The sequence below is a fragment of the Carya illinoinensis genome, chromosome 8, assembly GCF_018687715.1.
Source record: "Carya illinoinensis cultivar Pawnee chromosome 8, C.illinoinensisPawnee_v1, whole genome shotgun sequence".
Classification (NCBI taxonomy): Eukaryota; Viridiplantae; Streptophyta; class Magnoliopsida; order Fagales; family Juglandaceae; genus Carya; species Carya illinoinensis.
In genome coordinates, this window is record NC_056759.1 from 22907208 (window position 1) to 22922205 (window position 14998).

General features: G+C 35.4%; 1 protein-coding gene across 4 annotated transcripts in view; it reads right to left on the reverse strand.

Annotated features, from left to right (window-relative positions):
- The window catches only part of LOC122318191 (putative lysine-specific demethylase JMJ16), a 28058-nt gene extending 14200 nt beyond the window's left edge, over positions 1-13858 (reverse strand). Inside the window, exons 1-12 of one of the 4 annotated variants that reach the window (XM_043135385.1) lie at positions 13731-13838; positions 13563-13631; positions 13173-13311; positions 11472-12030; positions 11252-11323; positions 10877-10954; positions 10223-10741; positions 9148-9372; positions 8353-8514; positions 3549-3917; positions 1646-2990; positions 1442-1545 (exon numbers count right to left, since the gene is read on the reverse strand). In XM_043135385.1, coding sequence (XP_042991319.1) covers positions 1442-1545; positions 1646-2990; positions 3549-3917; positions 8353-8514; positions 9148-9372; positions 10223-10741; positions 10877-10954; positions 11252-11323; positions 11472-11795 — 3198 coding nt within the window. In that variant the 5' untranslated portion in view covers positions 11796-12030; positions 13173-13311; positions 13563-13631; positions 13731-13838. Of the gene's footprint in view, positions 1-1441; positions 1546-1645; positions 2991-3548; positions 3918-8352; positions 8515-9147; positions 9373-10222; positions 10742-10876; positions 10955-11251; positions 11324-11471; positions 12031-13172; positions 13312-13562 lie in introns of all 4 variants that reach the window. The other 3 variants (XM_043135384.1, XM_043135388.1, XM_043135387.1) reach the window with 3 other exon arrangements.
- Between the last annotated feature and the right edge of the window lie 1140 nt (positions 13859-14998).

Genomic DNA, 14998 nt, shown 5'->3' on the forward strand with positions numbered 1-14998 from the left:
AAGAAATTTTGTTTCTCCTTTTAAAGTTTCAAAGCTTTGTTGTTTTAGCATTTTTTTAGTGCATTAATATTTGTTCTAGAATTGTATTTCATTGAGTGTAATACCTTAATTTCTATTAAATTACTAGTTTGTTTCATTTCTAATTTGTTTCATTTCTAGTTTGTTTCATTATTAGTTTGTTTCATTACTAATTTGTTTCATACAATAAAAGGAATTGTTCTAGAGTTTTTATACGTAAGAAATTGTTCCTTTTCGTTTCGAATTTCAATCGAATCGTGAAATGACGTTTTCGTTTAGATTTTTCATTCCCTATTTTATTTAACTTCAGTTTAAAGTTTATAGAATGCTTTTGAGTTTTTGTTTACTTATTTCGTGTTATTTATTTTTCTTACTTCTTTAAGTTTTTATTTAATAGTAATTACAACTGTTATATGTTATTTTGAGAATTCGTAATTTAATTACAAAGATGAATTCTAGAATCTTAGTTTTGGGCATTTTAAATTTTCCGTTCATGTTTTGTCGATTACTTTCTAATTTAGTTTAATGCTTAATGTAGTTTTATTAATTTCTGAGTTTAATTTATAAGTCCTTTACATTCCAATCCAACAAAATTCAAAAGACATGAATCTAGTCCATGACTAGTACCCTATTTCATCCATTGCATATACCATCATATTATTTTCTCTTTGTGAAATTTTTCACATTTTTTCAACAAGTTTAATTTTAAACAACTTTTCCCTGAGGAGACGATCTAAGAATTTATTCCTAATTATTACACGACATCCTCCTGCATTTGGGATAGCATTAGTGCTACTCATTTTTGAGTGAGTCAGCCACCACTGCTCTCTCTCCCTCTCGCAGTCACCATCCTCTGATCATCATCCTCCTCCTCTGTTCCAACTCCTCTCCAAATCCTTGAGTTAGTTTTCTTTTTCCTTTTTTTTTCCTGATTCAAATCATTGGATAGAAATTGTGTTGTGGATTTGATTTATATTTTGTTTATTGTTGTGGATTTTTTGTGTGATTTTATTTATTTTTTGTGTTATTCAATTTTTTGTTTATTTTTTTTTCAATTTCGGCTATGAGGCCATGGGCTGTGGAAGGGGGGCGGACGGACCAGGGATTTTGGGGGCCAAACCCCCACCCCCATGCACGGGGGGCACCAGGGAAGGGCGTAACCCCGCCCCACTCTATTTGACCTAATAAGATAATAACCACTATTTTCCTTTTAAATATTTTCCATCGTATTATGTTGCATTTAAAAAATGTACACTAAAGTTCAATCAGAGTTGCTTGAACTTTGCACCTTGCACCTAGGCTCCATGAAGCCTTTAGGCTCAGCTGCAAGTTAAGCTTTTAGCAACACTGAATGCAATCATGTGTGTAAACCAGCTAGAATAATACAACATAAACTTTAGGGAAGTGAAGAAATTTCAATTACCATAAAGAGAGGTCCGTCCCTTCCTGCATCAAGAACTTCTGAGACATAGTAACACATATTTGCTGGATCTAATACATTTATGTACTTAACTCGGCTCCTAAATCCTGCATCAAATAGAATAAATATGAATAAGTGCATCCTACCTATTTAGTCTAACATCTTCAAGTTTCTATCATCGTACTGGAGAAAATGGCTGCAACATACCCTTGGGGAAAATGGCCTGGCTGTTACACCAAAACTTCCCAGAAAACACAACTCCAAATTCCAGAGGTTCAACAGTGCAGTTGATCCTCCGCACGACCTTGGCAATGCGAGGACCCTTTTGGCGGAAATATCTGTCCAAACTGTTCACGGTGCAAGATGGGTTTCCGGCAATAGTTCTTATATTATCCACTATATTTGAGGCTGCATTCAATCCCATCTTTTCATGTTTATTGTCATTGTTAGGCAATCCACTGCCATATGGTTGTAGATTCTGAGGATAACTCCCACAATTTGCCACATCATGTTCACTGGTCTCTCTCATAGTTGAGCAGTCTTGAGTTTTCCTTCCTAAATCTGCACCACTAGAATTCACATGACAAGACATGCTTGGTGGATTTGATCCTCGAAAGGGTTCACTACTTCCATAATCTCTATCTTTCATGCGAATAGAATCAGATAAACTATTCCTTTCTCCATTAGGTAACGTCCCCATCACTTCTGCGTCATTAGAAGGGGTAGTCAAGATAGGATCTTTATGATTATTACATAGGCTTGCTTTATCATCAGAAACTGCCAGCATCTCAGAAAGCCCTAAAGGCTTCTCTGAAGAAGATTCCCTTTCTTTTCCTAAAACTGGCCTCTCAGGTTCATCGCCTTCATCATCGCTAAGAAGTATAACATTTTCACGTTTCAAGATTGAAGGCTTCTTCAGTCTCGATTCCTCTGCAGCCGTTGTTACAGCATATATTGCATCTTCTTGAGACAACTGCAAAACAGGATTTCTTAAATTGGAAGGCAAAGTAATCAATCCTTCTTTCTTGAGCTTAGAGTTATGGTTTGCCATCTCATTTTCACGAGAAGAACTACAAACTATCGATGATGCATTTCTACACTTCAAAACCGATTCAGCTTCTGATATCCTCTGTTTCAGTTGAGAAATCTCATCCATGATACCAGTTGATTTCCTCAAGGTCTCTTTACCAATTGGCAGTATATTCTCGTGGGACACATAAGAACTCAGAGCAAGTCCAAGATCCATTCTTGCCCATCTGTATATGGCACTTAATTTTCCTTCCAATGCCTCAATAAGGATATTTAATTCAATGATGTCATAGCGAAAGAGAAAATATTTGGAATCCCAAGGACATGTACAGAACTGCTTTGCATGATCCAAGCATGCATATTTATCTGGGGAACAACGACAACCTGCTGCAGACATGTGCAAATCAAAAAGGCAAACACTACATTCCCTCTCAGAAGTGGCATCAAAATTGTTCTCCATCTTTATTGTCTGTGAAGAACTGCTGAGAAATTCCCTTCGCAGACATTCCATCTCAATTCGTGTCTAAGCAAGAGAAACATACAAAGTCAAAAAAGGAAAGATCAAAGAACAGTAGTTGTGTCTAAGTGCTGCCCATATCTGCTGGTGAACCCAAATAGACCATCTTTTTCTATTTTCTAATCAGGGTGAACAATTAAGTCAGTTTAGAATTTAGTTGGGTCAACTATCAAGGCATTGTTCATCAATTCAAATCCATGTTCTGAAATGCAAAATGGGATTAGATTGTAGATTCAAACCTAATTCCAGACAACTAAATCATAAATCCAAAAAGCAATTATGAAAATGATATGCCATGATTCTAAATCTATCCCAAGTGTCATAATTCTTATCTTTCGACAGTTCCTTAACTATTTGCTGAATTCTATTTCAACCCTTCTTTTCTTAAGTTTAAAAAAAAAAACAATCCGGATTTCTAATTAACTCAGGACTGAATGAATATTTCATATACGTCAATCATCCCAATCAAAAAGAAAATTATCAAAAATTATTAAAAAAAACAAAACAAAACAAAACAAAACAGAAAAAAAAAAAAACCAAACGAACAAAGAGGTAGAGTTTTACCTTGAGTGTTTTAGATAAGATCCCATCCTTTCCACAGACACCTTTCCATCTCAAGTTATCCGAAGTATTTTTCTTCAGTAAATTTAGTTCCCAATGTGCTCTAACTGCTTCCCTTGCTGCCCCAAGTAAAAGTTTGTCATGGGAAATGGAAGTCTTTCGTCCCTGCTCACGGTATAGCTCTACAGCAATCTGCCCATGGGGCAGCCAATCAACTGGAGCTACATTAACTGCCTCAGCACAATTGAAGCCACAGTTGAACCCCGAATGATATGCTCGAGGGAAGGTCAAAACAAACTCCCCAGGATTCTGAATACACCTATATACAGGTACCCCTTCAGATTTCAGTATCGCGGGGGAAAGCTGTGTGACCTGCAAGAGAAACTCATATGTTCAGGGCATAGCAGAATTCAATGCATTGATAGAATAATGATTCCACTCTTTGTACCCCCCCATTTCAGTAATATATTCCATGCATTATGTCTCATCTAATACGGGGAACTCTAGACCCCTACATGAGAGAGGAGATAAAGGATAATAGTTAAATGATAACATTCACACTTTTCCACTAAGATGCATCTGTAAAAAGTTAAGTCACAATATCCTTAAGAGGAAATTGGTGATTGAACAAGGTTCAAAGAATCAAAATATTCCTATCACAGAGAATAGGCTATCTTAGACCATCTACAAATCTCTGTAAAGAAATAATCAGATTTTGTGCCATCATCAGTGCCACCTACTAGGGTCTCCAAATTTTGCCTTTACCTTTGTAAAGAAATTCACAAACTTCATCAAACATTTTATGCCATTTTCAAACTGGCAAACATGTCCCTACCAAGAAATAGATAAGGACAAGGGGGCATGACAAAACAACAATGTATTTTAGGATCTAAGGCATGCAAGTAAAATGACAATAAATTGGCAACTACATACACATTGGCTCGTGCAAGATGAAAACTTGAAAAACATATGAACAAAACAAAAGTGGGCAACATATATATAATCTTATTGAGAAATAGCTCTTTACAAAAATATCAAGTCCATTTTATATTGCACCCATATGGAGAGAGGCTCTCAAAGTGTCCACCAACCTATGCAAATGTCATTTTATAATGCTGAGAAATTGGACATCTTTGATGTCAAAAAAGTGCCAAAGTCCCAGTGTCCAGCATGAGCCGGATAAGAGAATAGATATACCTTAAAACGAGATGCTAATGTAGTCATTTGGGGCCTAATTAGACACCAAAGGAACATGAAAATAAAGATAAGTACTTTTACTTCTGCAAAGCAATCAAAGCATATTACATGTAGCATTAGGAAGAAAGTGCCCTATTCTCTTTCCTCTCCATTTTGCTATAATTTTACTGGATACACTGAAGTCCCCGATGGATAAAATTATTGTCAGACAGTTTCTTCCAGGAACAATTTTTTTTATTTTATTTTTACAAGTATTCCAGGAAAAATGTTGAACCCTTCACATGGTGACCCTTGACAAGTTTTTTGTTAGTCAAAATTCATTAAAAACCAAACTGTGTACCCATGTGCAAAGTGAACCACCTATCAAAAGGGTACAGAAAACAAAACCACCAAACTAAGCCCTAACCCACCCAATGGTGGCGAAAGCACTAGGCGCACAAATGCACAAACGCCATCTAGGGCCTAGGAGCAAGCATGCACCTAATTAAGGTAAAGTGCAAACTTTTAGTGATTATATATAATAACAAAATCCATATAATACAAAACAATAGTTTAGAAAGCAAGATGGTAATATGTTGAACCTAATTACTTATTTGAATATCATCAAAAGAGTTCACGAAATGTAGGTATTAACAGCTACGCTAACATTAGCAATCCAATATCAATCCATCTAAAATGTCAACTTGGACCATTATATCGGGTTCAAAGCATATGACATTTGCTTTGCTTTTGGTAAGGAAAGCACTTCAGCCTCGGTGCTTTGCACTTTAGCCCTCTTTTAGCAACACTGAACCTAACAGGTCCTACCCACAAAACAGTCTACTCCTCTAGAGATTATACAACACCCCCACAAAGTCTGAAAAAGCACCACTAACTCCCCACACAAAGAAAAACCAAAACTTAGGGAGCTTCAAAGCCCAAAATGACCTTTTCCCCTTCTAAACCATTTTAGCAACTAGCAAACGTTGCTCAATGAGGGGATCCACTTCATAGACCACTACCAAGTCCAGGAAAGACTAAGAGGCAGTTGGGATTGAGAAACACTCTCATCTCATCTTTACAACTTTCCTAAATTCTCATACAAAATATCATAAACAATTCAACTTTTTCAAATCCCAAAACAATAATAATATTCTAACAATATTTTATTCAATTTTCATCTAAAACCATCTCATCTCACCTCACTATCCAAACAACCTCTAAGCGGACAAAACCACCCAACAAAATCCACCCTCATCACACAAAATTGTGTAGGGGTCATACCTGGAAATAAGGGTGCTACCCGTACCCCCTTCCTACACCCCACCCCTGGCATGGGCGGGGGGTTTGCCGCAGGGAATCCAGCCCCGCTCCCTGTGGGTGGGGTCCCTTATCCAAATGCCGAGGGGCAGATTGGACCGTCTGTCCATCTACCACCGCAGTTAAAACACAAAGAGCCCACTGCCCACCCACGGCCAGAACCACCAACCAAAGAAAGGGGGAGACCAGCTGGGGGTGACGATGAAAGGGAGAAAGACGATGGCAACAGCAACTGGCTGGGGACAATGCTGTAAAACACTAAAACAGAGGCACTGAGAGAGAGACAGAGAGAGAGAGAGACCACGATAACGACGGCAACCGGCTAGGGGTGACAGTGATGCCGTAAAATAGCAGCACTGAGAGAGAAAAGAGAAAGGGAGGGGGGAGAGAGTGAGAGGCACGAAGCCGCGCCCCCGAGGAGAAGGGGGGGGGGGGGGGGGGGGGAAGAGAATGGCTCGTCAGCTAGGAGTGGGGATTTCACATTTTATACGAAACTCAAACCCTATATTAAAACAATGTCGTTTTGGGGTTTTACCCCAAAAAAAAGACAGTGTTTTATTAAAGAAATAGTTTTTTTAATATATACCTATATAATATATATATATGTGTGTGTGTGTGTGTGTGTGTGCAAACGAGCAGGGCCTAGAACAGGCGAGCTTGGGCTCAGCTTGGGCCATGTCCCGACCTAAGTTTCCAAGTGCGGGTGGGGGCCTGCACCTCGGCATCTGATGGCCATGGACGCTTGGCCCCTAAGAGGGGCCAACTGGGTCAGGGCGGGCATACGGGCGTAGGGGCCCCGCCGCCTACCCCTACTTGGAAAGGACTAGTTAAGGTTGTAATTAGAGCTCCTTGGAAGTATTATAAAGCCCAAATACACATAGTGAGGAACCAAGCTCATTCTCCTAATCATTCAATACACCTATACCAAAGTCATTCTCCTAATCATTAATCACCAACCCAAAATAAGATTTCATGGGCCAAGACAATCTACGAAATACTCATCAGGGCTCACATTGCACTAAATGCTTGATGTTATATAGTATTACAAGGTCAACCCTAATAATACCATTTGTCATGATCTAAAGAAAGTTGAAGCCACATCGACGCTTATACACTAGAAGTAATCTTCTCCCTACCATACAATGTGGGCCTTCATTCACCACCCTCATCTAGAAGTATGGTGTTACAATCTCCTCCACTCATATGTCTAACATCCTCATAAGGTCATTTTGTTGCATCATGGCTCAAAAGGTCATCTTTATACCATTTGTAACGATCCAAGAGAGTTTTAAGTAATATCTATGCTTATACTTGAAAAGAACTAGTCAAAGTTAAAATTAAAGTTTATTGGAATCATTACAAAGTCTAGTTCAAGCAAGGAACCAATATGGGACTTGGTACTTGATTAACATTTAACACTCATTCTCCTCTATCATAGATCATCCATCCAATGTGGAAAATTGGGGTTTTAGAGATACAGTTACTGAAGTGGCAATGGAAACTGCAAACAGGAAGTTTACTTCAGCTAGACCCAACCAATCTCCTTGTCTCAAGGGGGTGGACTGAGAAAAAGAGGGGAACTGATATGATGGGAAGCTTTCCATATCAATATAGATAAGCAATACGTTGCAAGTGCAAGAAGAATACAAGTGTGGGAGGAGAAAAAATATAGTAAAAGCAAAAGGAAGGCCAGAAAATAGAAAGCTCAGTTTCCAAACACAACCTTCAGGTGAGGAAAGGATCATTTATAATCATATCCATATTGATACACTATTTGCAGAGACAACAGGAGATGAACTCTTTGTACTTCTCATTAACTTCCTAAAGAAGGATGCAAAAATTTAGGAACAAATGACAGCAAGACTTCACAATAATCTAAACAAACAATATTCCAAAATTTCCATAAAATAGAGCATGTCATTCAGGATAATTAGTTGCTAATAATTTAAAAATTCTAATTTAGGAGGGAAAAAATATAGTTATTTTTATGGGTTATCTTGTCAAATAAAGAAACCCTTATGCTTGTTATCCAAGAACTTAATAAGAACATTGGAATGGAAGGAAAATTGGAGTTTGCTAGGAAAATGAACTTTCCCCCAAGTTATTTTTCAAGAAAAGAAAAAACTTTTCAATTAATAGAATCTAAGAACATATTGCCAAAGGGAGTATTTGGGGGGGAAGAAGAAGAAGAAGAACGCATGAAGCAAGCAAGATGATCAAAAGGGCAAACCCGCTTGTATGTCCACACAACAGTTGAACAAGTAAACCTAGGCCAGAAATTACAGATACCAAACGACGTTATAACACTCACCAGCTTATGAAGTAAGTCAGGCTGTTCTTCAAAAAGGTCAGGCAAATTCTTTCTCATAGCCTCCTCTAATTTACAGGCATTCGTACCGGGAACACCATACCATATTTTAGGAGCACCCCAGTGCAAGTAATTCAATGAGTACAAGTGGTGATCTTCGACATGCTGTTTTTAGAAGTAAAACAACACAAAAAATATCAGTCATGACTCTAAAATGAAAACATGAGCTTGAGCCCGCAAACAGTTGTCATAACTTTGTGATTCTGCACACAAAAATATTCAAGAAATTTAACTTCATGAGTGAAATGTTAGAAGTTGAGACTAAAGAGTCAAGATCTTAACATGTACTAGGAACTCTGCATGGTGAACATAAAAGTTTCAAGGTGAGATTTCCCCTCCACCATTTGTATTATTAAAACAAAACGATCGGTAAAGAACAAACAGGGAGCAAAAGGAGTACCATAGCCAAAACAAATAGAGAAAGAGAGGGTAAAAGAAAGAAAACCAACTTATTTGTCAAAAAGAAAAAGGTATAACCAACAGCCTAAATGTATTCTATATTCCCTATTTTTTGGAAAAGTTAAAGCACTCTATTCTTTTAACCTTTTATTGTTTCAATCATTTTGCGTTTATTTTTTTTTAGAGCCAGATATAAAATAACATGCAAATACACGTACTTCATGCACAGGCATCACAAATACCCCTTGTGCGCACACGTTCTTACAGAAGCATAGGTTATACATGAGCAACCCAGAGACTATAAGCTGATGCAGAGGAAAATTACATATTTAGTCTTACCCAACAAAAGGAGGAAAAGCACATCCCTATATACAACCATGGCACCAGAACACCAGATATATCACTGCCCTCATAAGAGAGGACAGATCCAGGAAGCCTTGGAAAGTTATTCAGGTTCCAGCCTGATTTTATATACTTTTCGTCTGAAGCAGATTTAACTTGACTGGACATCTTGGGAAAACCGCTGCCAAAAACCCCAGTTTCGAGATCAGCCCCATACAGTACCTAAAAAAATGATAACATCACAAAGTTAAGGTCAGGCATGCATATGTGGTGACACATACAGGACACAGTCATACACACACTCCGTCACAAGCAGAGTCGGGAGGAGAGGGGCAACCAGCCCAACCAAAAAGCTTTTAAAAAATCTACTCCACCCCTCCCCCCAGGATAAAAAATTGAAATAACCTCCCTATGTCTCAATAAATCTTTAAAAAAAGACCTGTAATCTCTGCCAAAAAAATCAGAAAAATAAATGTAGCAAAGTTTAAAAAATTTAGCCCTAAGGCTGTGTTTGTTTCAGCTGAAAATTATTTTTGTGAAACATTTTCATCTCCTGGCATGTTTGAAAAGGGCAGAAAAGAGAGGTAAACAGAAAATGACTTAGACAGTTTATGACATGCTCAGTTTTATGATTTTTAGTTTAATAGGTTATTTTCTTAAGCACACGAGACTTGATAGATTTTAATAAGTGTTTCATCTCTTTATATTCAATATTTTAAGAAAGAACAATTCTATCTATTATATGGAATCTTTTCTACCGGGCTTCCTTAGGAATAAAAGAAATATTTTTTTAAAAGTCAAGGTCAATAGCACTCTGGTTCCCTTTATTTCTAAAAATGACTTTATTATTAACCCTTGGGGAGCGGGGTGTTATAATACTCATATTGAACTACAAGAAAATTATATTTGCAAGTTGGTGTAAATGGCATACCCTCCACACCAATGATATAATAGAATTTGATTTGCAAAAGATTTTAATTTTAGATTTCTCTTGCAAACCACATCCTGTCAGCATGGGGTGTGTCCTCCACACCGGCTTGCAAGTAAAAGGATTCAAACTCTAAAATCATACCTCAATTTCTTCAGAAGGTTTCTGTACCATCCGCCAATATTCACCTTCAATATTGTCAATGGATGGTTCCCACTGTTCTTTAAGCATATCCAGATTACAACCAATATTACTGGCATGTTCAGTCTTACTAAAGTATTGGGCCTTGAAGTCATCTGCATATTTCTTAAAAGTTTCCAGAGTAAACTCTGGACCAGGTTCAAACCCAAACGTTTCAGCCTCATAAAATCCAGCATCAGCAAGTCCTCCACTACTAGTCACACAATCTGCACCCATGCGCACACATCTTCTCCTTTTTCTCTTCATACCATTATGAACTTTTAACCTCTTCCTCATTGAATCTCGATTCTGAAGTTTGTCGATCCTCTGGACTCGTGTAGCAAATTTAGCAGTCTCCCACATATTGTTCTCCTGAAGAGGACAGGGAGGTTTCCAGGACGAGGGAGGAACAATGCGACAGACTCCATATGGTTCAGCTATTGGGCGTATACTTGCTATATAATTCAAAGTATCTTCAAACTCCTGGAAAAGCCATTTAAAAGTTCAAATATCCTATTCCTAAAAATAAAACTGTGAAATTTAGAGTTAATAGGAAAAATGATAGAAGACAATTGTCATACTTCTATTAAGTTAAATCCTATTGAAAAAAATAACAACCTCTTCGGTTGGGTGGAAAATGGGAGCACCCTCAAGGTCTGGTTGAGAAGCATCTTCTGGGCGCCATCTTGCAGTAACCTGTTAGACTTCAACTTTCAATAACAAAATATTAAAATAGAGGCCCAAATACTATTTTAGGACCACATCAGTTTAAACTCCTCTGTCATTGTGGCAATCATCAGCATATCAGAAATGACAAAGAGGCACGTCATGGCATGATGCAGTGTAAAAAAATTTTGTTTTGATCGATATTAGGTTGTAAAAAAATTAAGAGGGAACAGATAACTATTGCAGCTATGGAGGAGTCGTGCTATAAGGCTAAAAGGAAGGGGAAAGACCAACAGGTGTTAAAGAATGAAATTCTAAAATAATAACCTTTTGGCAATTACTACACTCTGGACATCCTCGGATGACCCCTTTTGGAAGACAAGGCTTTGAAGAGAAATTCTGCAACAATAAGTGGCACATAAATCACAATGTACAAGTACAACATTCTCAATGAGGAAGTGCAAAAAGATTAAAAAAAAAATATATCAACAAAACAGAGAGCTACAAAAAACACAAATGTATATTATAATAACAGAATGAAACTAACTTGATCAAGCTGCTCAGCATCAGATTCATCTCCTGAACTGTTATCATACCGCCCATAGTTTATCGAAGGTCTAAGCCGGAGACACCTTTTAGGCTTTGTAGCATCACTGACACCAACCTCTGCTTCCATCTTAATGGGCATTGATTGAGAAGCATTTGCGGAGGCCAAACAAGCATCCGCGTTTTCCATATCTTGTTTCTCACTATCTTGTAACCTCTTCAAGGTGAACGATGTAATTGACTCAAAGCCAGGTGGAACTGATGGAAATTCATCATTCTCATCTTTAATGCAAGCTCTCATTAGCTCTGTCCCCATTAGAACCATGAAACAAAGACAGCATAAAATATTTTCTCTGAATCGTTCACTCCATGCCGAAAGGAATCAATCCAGCATCAAAGTTGTCTGTCTCAGGCTCATCAACCTCACAATGTGACTAAATGCAGATCTGAAGTGACAAGTGCAGCATTGCGTCCAAAACTCCCCTGGTATCTTGCAACAGCCCAGCTCCAAAGAAACTAACACACTATCCCAGGTATATTCAGGAGAAAAGAAAGTTGCTCTACAATAAAAAAATAAATTATTTAATACATAAAAACAAATAGATTCCTATGCAAAACAGAATGAGAAAGAGAACGAGAAATCAACTCCTTCTTTTTTATAAGTAAAATCAACTGTTTCACCAAAGATTCAGAAACCCCATGGTTTGGGGCTAAACATAATGGAGCAACATGACTCCAAATATATCAGGAATACAACGATAAATAATTCACTACCTCCCAGAAACTTTTATTTCAACTCCATAGCGAACACCACAAAATTGGACGACATACCATTATGTTTGCGGTATCATGAACTACTACGAATCACTTAAAATTTCAATCATTTGAAAAAAGGCACAAGAAGACAAAAAATGATAAAGGTAAAAAGATTGAATCCATCAAGCCTAATTTCTTTTTTTGATAATTAAACGATTGTATTAATAATACTAGGCATAGCCCATCAGGCCTAATTTCTAAAAAAATAAAAACAATAATTTTAGCATTTGAATCCAAGATTCACCAGGCACATTGTACTGTTTTGATTTCTTTTCTTTTCGTTTCTTTTCTTTTTTTTTTTTTTTTTTTTTTGTGTGGTAAAATCAAGTAGATATCACAAATAATTACGAATTTTAGGAACCATAAAATTGGATTGCATAGCATACTATTTGCAATATCATCAACTCCTAAATATGAATTAAAATTTCACCTATAAAAACAAAACAAGAAATAACAAGGAAAGGGGAATAAGATTGAATCCACCAGCACGATTACCTAGAGAGAGAGAGAGAGATTCCATCAGGCCTAATTTTTAAACAAAAAAATATATATATATTTAATTTCATCGTGCATTTTTTTGGTAACAGAATCAAGTAGTTATTACAAATTATTACGAATATAATGATCCTAAATCCTACAGATGTTTACAAGAATTTTTTATGACAAATCATAAAAACAACATAATCAAAAGCTCTTAATGACACAACTGAACTGAAAGCTATCAATTCAGCGCCACAAAGATGAAATAAAGGCCCTGCAATTATAATTTTATCCCTGAATTCGTTGCAATCAGACAGAAATCCAAAAAAGGAAAAGAAAATATAAATAAAATGACTAAATAAAATTAATTAGATTACATTAAAAACTAAATAAAATTTGTGCTTACATGTTCTTGATCCAAGAGTCTGGAATTCCCAGTGAAATAAAAGGAGCTCAAAACACCATCAACTTCCCCCAGCTTTTAAACAAACCAACTACTTGATCCCCAATTGGTTCAAGGAAGCAATTATTACCAGAAAACGATTCTATATTCGAAAACCCTAATTTCAGCTTTTGAAAAAACAAAAAAAATAATAATAATAATAACAACAGTAACAATAATAATAAAAAGGAAAAACAAAAGATCTGATGAAGCAGATCTAACCCTAACCCTAACTCTAACCAAGATGGCTGGGAGGGAGACAAAACGATTTAGGCAGAGCAGAAGGAACCCAAAGAAAAAATTTTAAAAAAAAAAAAAAAATTTAAAAAAAAAAAGGTCAACAAGGGTACCCACAGATCCACAAATGAGAAACAAGATCCACACCACCGAGAAGTCTTGACTGCAAAATCAAAGGAATTTCACCTAGAAGAATCACAAATCAGAGGTTATATAATCTAGAAAAGTCCCAATTCAACAAGAGATGGAGAAGATAAGGGCATATCCGGAAGGTAAATTACTTACAGAGAAAATATTTAGTGATTTTAGATTTTAAAAAAAAAAACAAATACACAAAACAAAAATCCTGCATTAAACATGCAACAGATTCTTATGCCCCTCGTTGATTTTATTTTCTCTTTCCCTCGGTGATTTTGGCCACAAATGATGTTGTTTTCCCTTTAAAACGACACATGCCTAGTGTCTTTTCATCTCATTTGATTTTATCTTATATTATTTTATTATTATAATTTTTTTAAATTTTTACATAAAATATAATAAATAATTTAATTTTTTAAAATTTTAAAATAATAATATTAAAAAATAATATTATAATAATATTTTATTCAATTTTAAATTTTTATTTAAAATTATTTTATTTTATCTTACTATCCCAACCTACGCGTGCACACTGCACTCTCTCTATAATTTTGAGGTTAATATGGATTTTGTAAGCAAGTGTGATTTTAACTTTTAATAAAAAAATATAAAAATATTAATATATAAAAAATATTTTAATCACAAAAGAATCTCATTAAAATATACTCATGGTACCAAATTATAAAATTAAATTTATAGGTTTGTATGAAAATAGATATAATATGTAACATAAAATTATATCAATTTGTGTATACTGTATATATGCTTTAAAATCTCTTTATAATTATAGTCGAAAAAATGTTTAAAACCGACTTCAGACTTGACTCGATAAATTTGACCATGATGGGTGCAGCCCAGTCGGGTCTTTTGAAGTGATCAAGCTTAGGACTTTTTCGCACAGGACTAGTTATAGCACTTCTGCTTTATTTGCTTTTATACATGAGTTAAGATGGGTTAAAATAAAAATTAAAAATTAAATAAAATTTTATTTTTTAATATTATTTTTATTTTAGAATTTAAAAAAATTAAATTTTTTATTTTATTTTATATAAAAATTTAAAAAATTATAATTATGAGGTGAGATTAATTGTGAAAACAAATGAAGATATATAAATTAAAAAATGCAATTCCTTTTTTTAAATGATTTATTATAAGAAGAAGTAAAATATTTTTGCGTGATTTTCAAGTTCTTTAAAAATTTACTTGAAACTGGTATCTTGGAGACCTACTCATTATTTAGTGTATGCTTGAGAAATAAGATAAAATGATAAATTTGTAAATAATAATAAATTTATTTGTAAATAATAGTAAAATAGTTTAAGTTATAATATTTTATGAGATTTTGAAAAATAAGAGAAAAAATATTGAATAAAAATATCATAAAATTAAAATATTATTAAAATATAATTTGTTAA